This window comes from Danio rerio, chromosome 22, assembly GCF_052040795.2.
Source record: "Danio rerio strain M-AB ecotype USA chromosome 22, GRCz13ab, whole genome shotgun sequence".
Classification (NCBI taxonomy): domain Eukaryota; kingdom Metazoa; phylum Chordata; class Actinopteri; order Cypriniformes; family Danionidae; genus Danio; species Danio rerio.
Genome location: NC_141042.1, coordinates 4,872,842 through 4,887,206, shown reverse-complemented (window position 1 = coordinate 4,887,206; position 14,365 = coordinate 4,872,842). Strand labels below are relative to the sequence as shown.

General features: G+C 35.9%; 1 protein-coding gene across 1 annotated transcript; it reads right to left on the bottom strand.

The window, feature by feature from the left end:
* Positions 1-4,011: 4,011 nt before the first annotated feature.
* LOC147838355 (cortexin 1) lies at positions 4,012-4,606 on the bottom strand. Its single transcript, XM_087303895.1, has one exon. It carries the CDS (start codon positions 4,456-4,458, stop codon positions 4,195-4,197), a length of 264 nt encoding a protein of 87 aa, XP_087160021.1. The 5' UTR covers positions 4,459-4,606; the 3' UTR covers positions 4,012-4,194.
* Between the last annotated feature and the right edge of the window lie 9,759 nt (positions 4,607-14,365).

Genomic DNA, 14,365 nt, shown 5'->3' with positions numbered 1-14,365 from the left:
TTCTACAATTACAGATATATCCACAGTAATATTTACAGTGAAGGGTAGCAATAGCTCACAGTTAGTGTCACATTGGGCACCTTGAACCATCGACTCCCATCTTAGTGTTGTCCAAAATATCGATAAATTTCGATACTGAAATATTTAAAATGATACAATCTTGTTTTTGATTTGTTTCGACACTGGCGTGTTCCCTCTTTTGTTTAAATCTCTAAAGTTAATCTAGGTATAACCTCCCTCAGTAATAATATTAAGATCATTAATCTTAAATCTTTTGCTTCAATCCTAAAATAAGACAACCAAGTGCACTAATTAAGTTTTTACTAGTAATTAATTGCCTTTCGGACTTAAAAACTGCTGACATATCTTGTTTAAAATTAAATTTAACTTGCAACAGCTAAAACGTTGCACGGTTTATTTTCTTTTTACTTCAATCCTATACTCCTAATGTTGTGAATTTGATTAATCGTGGTATCGAAAACAGTATCGAATTTCGATATTTTTCAAGGTATTGTATCGAAGTTGGAAATTCCAGTATCGCCACAACACTACATGTATATTCAGTATAGATCTCACAGACCATCCTGAGGAAAAAGAAGAAGAAGCTACAGCTGAAGAAACTAACAACCCTGTTAACTTCACTAGTGTGATGGGAAAGTGACACTTATACATTACATTAACACTCTTACAGCACATTCAGTATACAGCTATGGAAAAATGGGGATAACCGACCCAAAATTAACACTCATTTCCTCACATTTAAGTGTTTGTAAGCGTTCATGATTTTCTTTCTTCTGTTGAACACACAACAAGACATCCTGCGGAATTTAAGGGGGGGGGGGGGGTAGCCATTGGCATCCATAGTAGGGATATAAAATATTACGGAAGTCAATGGCTGTTTTTTTTTTCGCATTTGTCTTCAGTATATCTCCCCTAATGTTCAACAGAAGAAAGAAACTCTTGATGGTAGACGTTTAATTTTGGGGTGAACGGTACCTTTAGGGGACCACCTGACAGTTCTTGGTTTCTGTGGATTTGTTAGATTTATTAGGTATGGGTTAAAACTTATTGTTTTACCCAATTTTCTATATAAAAGCACTGTCATTTGGATTTTTTAAATGATAGTTGGCCAGAGTAGCAAATGATTTCAATGTTTGTGACTAAAAACCATTGGTTATTCAGTTAAAACATTGGTAACCTTTGTCATTTTAACAATCTTTACTTCTTTATTTTTTATTTAGTCATCAGTAGTTTAAAGAATGAAATTAAAAAGGGCTTTCAAATCAAACAAAAAACTATAAATCAAAAATTTAATAAGGATTGTGGAGTGGTTTCTAGATTGTTTCCATAGCTGTATGTTTACTTAAACCCATGCATAATAAATGCAGTATGTTGCACATGTGTTCCCTGGGAATCAAACCTAGTTAAAGGATTAGTTTGTTCACCTTCAGAATGAACATTTCCTGACACATTACGCCCCTGGTCATCCGAGAGGTTTCTTTCTTTCTTCAGTGGAACAGAAACGCAGGTTTTTGAGAAATCATGCAGGGTTTTTCTCCATACAGTGGACTTATAGGGTGCTCGTTGGTTTGAACTTTTGAACTTCAGTTTTAAAGAGCTCTGAATGATCCCAGATGCGGAATAGGAGTCTTAATCTAGCAAAACTATTAGGATTTTTTTTTTAGAAAAACTGAATTTCATATAATTTCAGTAACCATTTGTGTTGTGCAAGTTACTTCCAAGCTGTAATATATTCAGTGCTTCCCGCATGTTTGTAATATACTTGCGGTGGTAGCCGGATTGAAACACACCTTTTACCCACAGCACATAAATAGTTAACTATATGCGACAAACAAAACATAATTTGATTTTTAACACAATTTGTATTATTATCTGTTTTAAACTGGCTTTTCAATGGGTTAAAGTTTAAAAAAAAGACTGTTGAAATAAACAAAAAAAATCCACTATTTGCCATTCAGGAGCCATATGCACCCACTGACAGGTCAAATCTGCTTATCTCATAGCTTCTTTGCTTGCTATCTCACGTTCAAGTTCAGGTTGCTTTATTGGCATGACATTTTGTAAAGTATAGCCAAAGCATTTTACATGTATAAAAGATGAAATGTATTGACATCATCAAATTAATAAAATATACAGCAAATGAGAAATGACAGAAAAAAAGGAATAAAAACAGTTAATATCTCTAAAAATATAAAATTTCAAGAATAAAATGTGTAGATCATTTAAATATGGGTGTAGATTACCCATTTCTAATGCTGCGTTCACACCAGACGTGGAACGAGCGTCAAGCGCGAGTGATCTATATGTTAAGTCAACACAAATGCGCGGATGGACTTCTTGCAGCGCGATATGCGCGAATGAAGCAGCGCGAAATGCGCGAACGAAGCAGCGCGAAATGCGCGAATGGTGCGGCACAAATGACGCAAAATGCGCGAATGACGCGGCGCGAGTTGAGCGTTTTGTGCGTTTGACGCGCGTTTCACACAAATCAGTCAAGTTCGAAAATCTGAACTTCAGCGGACATTCGTAGGGGAAATCCTCTAGCCGACACCGAAAAAAAGTTCATCAAATTGAGCTTGGCTCAGTCAGAAGCACCGCTGAAAGCCTCTGTCATCCAGGTACAGTTTCTGAAGGAGTTTATAAGCTCACAGAGCTGGATGCACCTCTGAAAAAATCTAGTGGACTCGGAAACGGCCCTAAACATATCGACGCTGTTTTTCAGTCTTCATAAAGCACAGAAACACTTATATTTTCTTCATAAAATCCATGTTAGCCATTTAGCTATGAAGCTAGAGTCACCAGGCAGACAGAAGCCCCGCCCATCACGCGAATCCGCGTCTGTTCTGAAGTGAATTTGACGCACCAATGATGCGGAATTGACGCGTGAATGAAGCGAGTACCCTCAAATGTTCACGCACTATTTACGTGCAATTTATCCAAGCGTTCCGCGTCTGGTGTGAACACAGCACAATGGTGTACAAATATTCTGCAGCCAAATTAGATGTAATTTCATCCTCTGAGTATTTAGTAAAGGTTTTCTGTGTCTTTTAGATTAAATAGTTAATTATTTAACGTCTCTCTCGCTTTCGTGGCTGTGCGCATAAAGCTTGGAAAACGAAAGCAAAACCAAATCCTGGTCATTTAAGTAGATTTAAAAACCCTGGCCAGAAGTAAAAAGGTCAGAGTGTTGACAGTTCTCGTGTACACAGAATGAGCAGTACAAAACAGGTAAACAAACAACTTAATCGATTGCGGAAGTTTGGTTATATTAGGCGGACACAAAAATAAATAAATAAATAACAATAAATAAAATATATATATATTTTTTTTTTTTAAGTATAAAAGAATGATGATAATAATAGTAAACAATTATGTGTCACTAAATATACTTGCCGTTAATATATGTGGGCGGCTCGCGCAAGTAAATTCTATGTGTGGGAAGCAGTGACATTACAGATTACTCGTCGCTGGCTGTTGTTTATGTGAAAGTGGTCCCGTACCTTACAGTATTTCCATCTCAGAATTGTAATGCCACACATAATAATGTGCTACTCTTGAGTTATGTACACCGAAATAATGATAGATTCTTTTTAACAAGTAAATTGAGCAAAAAGTGTGTGGTAACGTACATGGAACTCAACATTTACAGAGTAAACTATGACTTAAAATGAATATTAAATGTATTACTGCATTACTGGACAGGTAACACAATTTTTAACTTAATCAAGAATGCATGATTATATGGTCTCATGGCTTTGCAATCAAAAAAATGCCATTATAATGGAGGTTAATGGGGCAAAAATAGCCACCAAACATAACGAAGGGGTAGTCAGTTTGGCCACAGTGTATTATTGAAAAGATTTTCCCAAAATGTGTGTCAAAATAGGATTTTTTTTACCAATTATCCCTTTTGCTAAAAAGCAGAGAAAGTTAAAGACAAATTTAGACACAAACCACCCTAGAGTGGATGAAAACAACAGCACACAAGGGTTTAACTGCAATTTAGCACCATAGAAGTCCACTGTATGGAGAGAAATCCATCTTGTGTCTCTCATTTATTTTTGACTGAAGAAAGAAACGAGTAAATGACTAGTTCATCCTGGAAGTGTATTAATCCTAAGCTACAGGATTGGGAAACAGCTCAGGTTAAGGCTGCGGTGTCCTGAATGTCCTCTAAACCAAAGCATAATCAAACTGGCCCCGCTCGAAGCCCTCCTTGTGATCGGTCCAAGAGGACGCAGGCATGCGGCTATAAGGGTCCAGCAGGATCCTGAAGCAGCGCACCAACAAGAAAATCAAAAACAGCATCAGGAGACCCACGAATGCGAACGCCGTCCTTTGCTCCGCGTCCCCACCAAGAGGAGGGCTGCTGGGGGCCCCGGCGAATGACGGCCCCGCGGACAGCAGCTCGTAGTCCAGCGTGGACACATCGCTCATCCTCCAGGGACGCCCAATGCAGAATTTACAAGCGCTCCGGACTGTGGGCTGAACGGCCAGATTGGTGCACAAAAAAAAAAAAACAGGCCAAAGTCAAGACTTGTGACCGTGTGACGGACACTCAAAGTGACACAAGTGGAGCAATCCGGGGTCAGAACGACAGGACGGTTTATTTCAGACCCGTCACATTGGAGAGGCGATGGGACATGACAGAACGAGCTGCCGCGGAGCATAAAAAAAGCAGCGTCTCTCGCAGTAGGGATTGGGATAATTGGTTGCAGATGGGACCGCGGCTTGCAGGTGTTGACCCCGCGTTGGGCGCCAACTTACGCTAAAGTGACAAGTTTCCCAATTCTGGCTGAAAGTGCCAGATGAGCATTAAATGAGCCACGTTTGATTAGCTTGTGTGCATTTGTGGAGTCAGAAATGATCTTCTTGATGCTCTCTGAATGCGTTTTTCTCACAGAAATAACTTGTAGGCCTGGTGTTACTGATGGTGCAGGGCGAACGTCTGGATCTGATGTAGGCGGACGGCTCAGAGTCCACACTGATGACGCCTTCGCTGCTGCGGTTTTGGCCTGTGGTCTTTTGTACTTCAGCCTGTAAACATAAAAACATTCAGCATTTGATTCAGTTCAGTGGAACGAGCACCAACTGCTCCAACACAAAAACCTCAAAGTGAAGAGATGTTATGTGCTTTTACAGACGTGTGCCGAGTTAAATGTTTATTTTTTTGGAAATACAGTATTGATATAGTCTTGAAATGAACAGGAGTCTAACAGAATGATGGAGAAGAAACGATTAAGATGTCTTCTTGAGATATAGGTGGCATATTATTTTATCTGTTTGATCTGTTTTACATCGATTTTATTAGACAACCTTTTCATTTATAAACTTCTCTGACGGTCACACTTTACAATAAGGTTCATTAGTTAATGTCAATTAATGCATTCACTAAGATGAACAAACAATGAACAATACATTTACTACTGCATTTGTTCATGTTAGTTAACGTTAGTTAATGAAAATACAGTAGTTCATTATTAGTTCATGTTAACTCATGGTGCATTAACTAATGTTAACAAGCATGGACTTGAATGTCAATAATGCATTAGTAAATGTTAAATTATGATTAATAAATGCTGTCATGTGTTGTTCATGATTAGTTCATGTTAGTAAACGCATTAACTAATGAACCTTATTGTAAAGTGTTACCTCTCTGACATTATGTGTGTAGTTTTTCCTTTTTATATTGATCGGTTTCTGTATGTGTGTATATATTTGTATTTTTTGATGTAATTCATGTTGTTATCAGTCATGCTGTACACATTAAATTAAGTCAATGTTAAATTACCATTGCTGATGACCATGTTCACTAGAATACGGTTTAACTAAAAATAAAAACGATCAAGGTGTGTGCTATATGCACTATATTCCTATTTTTACAGTACATTTCAATTGAAAAAAAAAACATTTCATTTTTGAAAACATTTTTTAAAGGGCACCTATGATGAAAATCAACTTTTGTAACAGAGTAAAATCACTATGTATTTTTTAACCGCTATAATCACCACAGCTGCAGGGTGCCAGTAAGTGTGCATGTGTGTGTGTGTAGGCATGGGCCGCTATAAGATTTTGACGGTGTGATAATCTTGGATACAAATATCACGGTTTTGCGTTTACGGCTCTACAATCTGTTTTTTTTAAATGTCTGAATAAAGAAAAAAGTGTTTCCCCCTTTAAACAAATAATTTTTTTTCTTTGAGAAACATTTAAAATATTTTGGAACAGTAAACATGTTAGGCTGAACAATTCAAATGATCATTAACTTCTGCTATCTTCGTTAGTTTCTAAAACACAGATTTCTTTGCAATTTAAAATGACATCTTAGGATAGTTTGTTGTTCTAAAAAAAAATTTAAATAAATAAGTAAATTTTTACACACGCATTAGGAACGGTATTACAGAAAATTTTGGCAGTTTTAAAAACTTGACTTTTACAAACCACGGTATACCTTGAAAACGGTTATCATCCCATGCTTATGTGTGTGTATATGTATACTGCAAACAGCATTTGTATAACACTCATCGTTTCAGAGAGGCCTGAATAGATTCCACCACAAATACGTCAATTAGCTGTTATTCAGCTTCATCCGTGTCCGTCTCTATCACTGACTGCTGTTTATCTGCTGTACCATACTGTATGCACGTCGGAGCGGTGGGCGGGGAGAAGCAGCTCATTTGGATTTTAGGCCACAGGCTACAAAAACAGCTACATAGTACTCAGACAGCAAAATAGACATATTCTACATTATTTAATAAATAATCCGATGGGTATTTTGAGCGGAAACTTGACAGACACATTCTGGAGACAACAAAGTCTTATCTTACATCTTGTAAAATGTGCAAAATAGGAGCCCTTTAAAGAATTTACTTCAATTTATTTTATTTTTTTTATAAATGTTTATATTTAATTGTTAAAAATACAATAGAATACATCAGTTCAAGAAAACCATTTTTAAAAAAAGCTCATTATTATTATTATTATTAATAATATATTAAGAATAAATGTAGAAATTCCGTTTTTTATTAAAATGGTAACTGGAAAAATGCAACTACAGGAAAGAAATAAAAAATAAAGTTTACTAATAATAAAATAATTAATTTAATAAATTTTCAAAAATGCCTTTGGATTGGAACAATGAGATGCAAAAAAATAAGGATTTATCATGATAATTTTTAGGAAAACAATAGATATTTAAAAATAAATAAATAAATAAATCAAAGCATGTTTTATGTGCAATTTGTTTCAAATGCAACACAATTTCATAGATGAACTTCAAGAGCCCCCACTTAGATATTGTTCGACGCTATAAGAAAGTTTGGCATGCTGTCCCGGAAGGGGAACCCTGAGCTCTGAGATAAGTTAACCCAGGGCTCCCACCTGGTCAATTAGCATATAAAGGAGTCCAAGATCAGGTAGTTCTCGAGAGCTTTCCCTGGTGAAGGAGGAAATAGAGTGGAAGAGGCGATTCTTCCAAAAGGAAGATAAGGCAGTAGGGTGAAATCGGTTGTAGGCTTGTATCAATCTGATTGGATTATTGCTGATTACAGATAAGAGACCAGGCGCGATCAATCATATCACATGTTCTTCTTGAAATTAGTTCAAAAACTTCACTTAAAATTAAATGCATGTCAGATTTGTATTTGAAACCTTTGCAGCCTGGTCTACATTTGTTTGGGGTAAAAAAAAAAAATCAAGTAAATGTACGTAAAATACATAATCTTGATAATCTTGGATAAAAATATCACGGTTTTACGGTATTGCTTTTACAGCTCTACAATATGTTCTTTTTAAATGTCTGGATAAAGGAAAAAATGTTTCCCCTTTAAACAATTAATTTTTTTTTGAGAAACATTTAAAATATTTTGAATATTGTAAAATCATTGAATATTGTAAAATCAAGCAAATCTGCAAAAAGAATAATAAATATTGTGCAAAACTATAAACTATGACTGACTTTATTTAAGTTACGATTAACTAAACTTGCAATACGTCTCGCAAAGCTGTATACAGATTGAGAAAAAGTTTTGGGTATGATCTAAATCTCTTTCCTGTAGCCTGTACACAGCAGATTCTTCAATGCCGCGGTGATTCGGTTAATAATTTCCAGTCTTTATAAAGTCATTCATCAAATCTGATAGACTGAACAAACATTGCAGATAATTCAAGCAAAACTCCTCCATTAACTCTGACGGAGTGTGAGACGGAGAGTCTGATCACAGAACTCTGAGAGCAGCAAAACGCTGTGTGTTAAATGTCATCTTTATCCATCAGCGGTGTGTTTTCTGGAATCATTAGCCGAATCAGCACTGCAGGATGAAGACCACTGGGAAGTGTCTGTCAGCGGAGCGTTATTCTGAAGTGAAGAACAACAGACATGATGGAGGAGAAGAAGATGAGGAGAGCAGGGTGACGACGCACTCATTCAGGACACACACTCATATACACACACCCATAGTAACACTGCAGCCACAAAGAACACGGCCAGTTGTGTTGTTTGCTGTCGTATTCTGTGGTAAACAATTGTGTGGTAATAACAGTACATAGAAAAATAAATAGTGCCAATTAAAATATAAAAAAAAATAAATATGCTAATCATTATTAAAGCAATGAATTAAAATGCAAAACTGACATTTAAGAAATGTAAAATTACTACAGACAAAACATGCTGGTGCACAACACCACCATCATTGATCATATTTCTGCTCTCTGAAAGCTCATGCAGAGACATCTGACTGGAAACGTGCTCAGGTTGATCAGATCTGCATGTATGGGAGCAGGTGAGAGTGTGTGCGCATGTATGTTTGTGTTGGAGCAGATGGAGAAACAGCAGGACTTCGGAAACACAGGTCACAATCAGAGGACAGAAAACATGACATTAAACCCCTCCAGTAACACACACATCACCACGGCTAAACCTGGCGGACTATATCAGAGATTTACAGAGACTTTTGATCTGAACTGCCATCAAAAAGTCCTGCAGATGGGAAATAAACATATTAAATAAAAACGAGCGCACAGGAAAACTAAACAAACAAGACCTTGCATCCTTCCCAGCTGACAATTTTCAGTTCTTAAAACGTTCCTGTATCATTCTCAATAGGTTATGATAAATTGATATAATCGAATGTCATTAAAACGTTCAGAAAAGCCCATTTTTAGACGTTGTATTAACATCTATGTTTGGTTAGAAGCATAGATATATACACTGGATATCGCATAGGGACCCTGAGCATGCGTCAATAGCGCCGCCACATTGGTACAGTGCTCCCAGGAAAATGTCATTTAACCGCACTAGACAAGACAGTGTTATTACGTGAAGATGCGGGACTTTAGCGCTGTCTACGGGTGTAGAGCAAACAAAGAAAACAAAGCACAAAGGCAGAACATTTCATAGGTAATATTAAGTTTTTTTCTGTTTTTGTATGTTCTGAACTTTTGTGCTAATCAGGTAACGGTATTGATGATAACAGTCACTTACTGCATTCACCATAAGGCAAAGCAGCTCCAACTCGCACTAAACACTCGGCTTATGCTAGTTTTGTTGAATAAAATCAGCAAACAATGCAAAAGAAATATGACAACGTGATGCTGCACTGCCAGAAACTTGTATTATTGTCGGCTAATGTTAGTGAAAGAGTCGTTCGGGGGATTCATTCACAAACGAATCGCTCTCTCCGTCAGTATGAGAAGTGAAAGCAGGAGAGGAGGTGTGTTTCAGGACATGATTAGATCAAATTTAACAGGGAGGGTGAATAGTAATTGTCTGTACACACAAACACAAGCTTTTTGTCAGGAATGCCCGTGCGGTCACTGATCCATCAATGTAGAAAAGTGATGTAAAATCATTTTCGTAATTAGAAAAAAAAATTACATACTAACATCCAGGAAAACTCCCGATCATAGATATATGTGTATGTGTGTATATCTCTGGCTTTGGATGGCCACAGTCCTCCACTGTACCTTGGTCCCGCATTCATTTCAAAGGAGTGCTATCCTGTAGCAAGATGGCGGCGCTATTGACGCATTCCGTCCAATAGACAACAATAGGCCAGGCGACATCTAATGTATATATCTATGGGTTAGAAGAACATTGCAAAAGTATTATTTTAAATATCGGTACATGCTAACAATCGCCAAACATTTAATGAACGTTACTGAGAGGTTTGATATTTTTAAATAGTTTTGTAAATAAATACATTTCAATATGCATTTAGATTTATCATAATGACAGCCTATGGGATCAATTATTAGGGGTGTTTAGATCATTTGGGGGACATGGCTTGAGAACTTCATTATTATATTGAGACGCTGATTGGAGTCAATTGAGCCCACCACCATGTCTATAAGACACTGCTATGCCAATATACATCTAGGCCTATTATAATGGTGGTCTATAGCAGTGGTGTCTAAACTCGGTCCTGGACGGCCAGTGTCCTCATAGTTCCAAGTTCCTTAAGCATACTTGCTGGAAGTTTCTGGTTTACCTAGAAAGAGCTTGATTAGCCAGTTCAGGTGTGTTTAACTGGGGTTGGAACTAGAATATGCAGGACACCTGTCCTCCAGGATCAAGTTTGGACACTCCAGGTCTATAGAATCACTTGCTAATGGTATTGAAATGGTTCTGGGGGCATGGCTTAAGAGCTTCATTATCATATTGAAATAAATTAACTAATTAAAATTTATACAACTTCCATGTATAATATGTATGTACAGTTGAAGTCAGAATTATTAGCCTCCGTTTATTTTTCCCCCCAATTTCTGTTTAATGGAGAGATTTATTCAACACATTTCTAATCATAATAGTTTTAATAACTCATTTCTAATAAGTGATTTATTTTATTTTTGTCATGATGACAGTAAATAATATTTGACTAGATATTTTTCAAGACACTTCTATACAGCTTAAAGTGACATTTAAAGGCTTCACTAGGTTAATTAGGCTAACTAGGCAGGTTAGGGTAATTAGGCAAGTTACTGTATAATGATGGTTTGTTCTGTACACTATTGAAAAAATAAAGAGCTTAAAGGGGCTAATAATATTGTCCTTAAAATAGTTTTTAAATAAAATTAAAACTGCTTTTATTCAATCTGAAATAAACAAATATTACTTTCTCCAGAAGAGAAAATATTATCAGACATTTTGTGAAAATTTCCTTGCTCTGTTAAAAATCATTTGAGATATATATATATATATATTAGCGCTGTCAAAATTAGTGCATTAAAAGCATGCGATTAATTTAAAATAATTAACGCGTAAAAAAAATAAACGCAATTAACGCAGTTGTAGGTTTTTTTTACTTCCTGTTGTGGTGGACGCGTGTTTAACATGCAAAAAATGATGATAAGACCAAGGAAGCACTTTTTGAAGGCAAGTTTCAGTATAATACAATGTGATGCGAGAAACTTTACAATGAGTGCAACAGTTTGTATTCTATAGTTTATTATTATAATTTTTCATTTTCCATATCTGCAATTCCTGTATTTTGCCATTTTTTGCAGTCCACTTAGAATCCAATATGGAAATCAATGTTTTCTTTATTGGCATTGATTGTTTTGAAATTTAAATGTCATTAACATGCCTGTGTTTTAATTTCTGTAATAAATATGGCTGTCAAGCCAGGATCTTGATGGTTTATTGTGGGTATGTTGTTTACATGAAGAAATCTGTTACAAGTTAAACAAAAATTCTATTAAACAAAAATATTTTGAATTTTAATTCTAATAAACAATTATATTTTGAATTTAAATAGTTTTTGTCTTGCATTAAAATTTATTTTACATTTGAATAGCCAAAATTACAAGTTTCAGTATTTTAAATGCAATTAATCGCGATAAATTTTTTTAAACGGTGCGATTAATTAGTTAATTTTTTAATCGATTGACAGCACTAATATATATATATATATATATATATATATATATATATATATATATATATATATATATATAAAATTTATTATGTCCATTAAGTCCATTATGAATTACATTTTTAGACTTAAACAGGGCTAAACACTAAGATTTTTATAAATAAATAAATATATTTTAGCCACATTTCAAATGATGCGTCAAGCCCAGCTTTTTTCAACATATATTTTCTTTTAAAAAGCCTTTAAAATATATATATAATTAACTAAATATAAATACATTTACATGGACATAGGACAATTAAGATGCATTTTAAATGATTTTAGACCTACAAGGCATTCTTCCACTCAATTTAAGACCTTTTAAGGTCCTAAAACTTTACAATTTGAGACTTTACGACCTCAAGGGCGCCCTGATTACATTTAAATAAATTCATGCGTTTAGTTTTTATTGTATATTTTGTTTATTTTCTCCAGTTCTCAGATCATTCTGTTGATAATCAGCCCTTTTCTCTCCGCCGCTAGCGTTTCTCCTCTTTAATGTTAACCACCTTCATTTGTCATCCACTGTGGCTTTAATGAGTTTAGCGGAGGACAGATAAAGAGCGATGAGCGACGGTCAGTGAATAATGCCACCGCTTCCTCATCAAAACACTACTTGATTTCAGCAGCCCAGAGGATCGACGCAGTCTAAAAAAAACCCATGATGCTCATGTGTGACGTGTGAGTGGTCACGTATGTCCAACAATTGATTTACTAAGAAAAATATCAGAAATATAACTCATCTCGTGCTTAGGTAACTCCATTTAATTCCCTTAACACAAACACACACACACACACACACACACACACACACACACACACACACGCACACACACACGCACACACACACGCACAAAGATTGAACAGTTGTTGTCCCCCCAGTCAGTGCTAGCATGTTGAAAAGCAAAAACTGAGGATTTGTTGTTTATTCCTGTTGTACCGAACCAAACCCGTATTGAACAGTGACCCCAAATATATATCTATCTGAAAGTGAACCGTCACCGAGGGCCATGAAGGACACTATTGATCAAGATGAAGTGTGCGTGGATGGTAAAGGTGAGCAAAAGGCCTCAAACACGCCTCAAGTGGACTCATCAATCAGAGCTTCACTGAAGACTTTCTCTGAGTGTGTGTTCGTCTGTTCATTCATCAACAACACATCACAGAGAACTGCAGATCACCTTCAGCTCTGAGCGAGGAGAGACTCAACACACTGATCATTGACATATGCAGTAGGGCTGAACAAAATGTGGTTTGAGCATGAATATCTCAATGTGTGTATCTGCAAACGTCACACTGCAGAATTAGATTATTTATTAAAGATTAAAAGACAAAGGTGTTAATAAATATGATAATTTTAAATCATTTATCTAATGATGACTTCTTTCTATATCTTTATACAGTTGATGTTTAACAGAGCAAGGAAATTTTCACAGTATGTCTGATAATATTTTTTCTTCTGGAAAAAGTCTTATTTGTTTTATTTCGGCAAGAATAAAAGCAGTTTTTAATTTTTTAAACACCATTTTAAGGGCAAAATTATTAACCCCTTTAAGCTATATAGTTTTTCAATAGTCTACGATCGTTACTCAATAACTTGCCTAATTACCCTAACCTGCCTAGTTAACCTAATTAACCTAGTTAAGCCTTTAAATGTCACTTTAAGCTGTATAGAAGTGTCTTGAAAAATATCTAGTCAAATAATATTTACTGTCATCATGACAAAGATCAAATAAATCAGTTATTAGAGACGAGCTATTATATATATATATATTATGATTAGAAATGTGCAGAAAAAAAATCTGCTCCCTGTTAAACAGAAATTGGGGGGGAAATAAACAGGGGGTGAATAATTCTGACTTCAACTATATACATTTATGATGATTTATATGAGTGCGTGTACATGTGCGCTAGCATGTATGTGCAAGAATGTGTGTGTAAGAATGTATGGGTAAGTGTGTGGGTAAGAGAATGTATTCGTGTGTGTGAGAGAAAAGATATGAGTGTGTGTGTGTGTATGTGTGTGTGTGTGTGCTGAGTGATCCTCAAACTGCTGACCTTCACATAAACAGCACAGTGCCGATCTGCTCTGATATTCATGCGTTCGCTCGTCTGTATGACAGACTGCAGAAATGACACACAAACACACGCACAAGCGTTTCTACAGCAGAAAAACATCAGCTTTCACACTAATACACACTGCTTTATCACTGCAGACTCAGAAGAGAACACACACACACACACACACACACGCAATAAAATGAAATAATACACCCATTTACACATAACAGCTGAAATAAAATGTGTATTAATCGAAAATAGATCACGATCTCGATTCGACCCCCTAGACGATCTTTATCCAGCATTTCAACGATTCTGCCAATCATATTTTCAAGTTCAGGAGAGAAGAAAAGGAGGCTGCTCGAGTCTTTTCA

Excerpts from the sequence above, each read along its gene's own strand:
- LOC147838355 (XM_087303895.1), bottom strand. The coding sequence starts at position 4,458 with ATGAGCGATGTGTCCACGCTGGACTACGAGCTGCTGTCCGCGGGGCCG.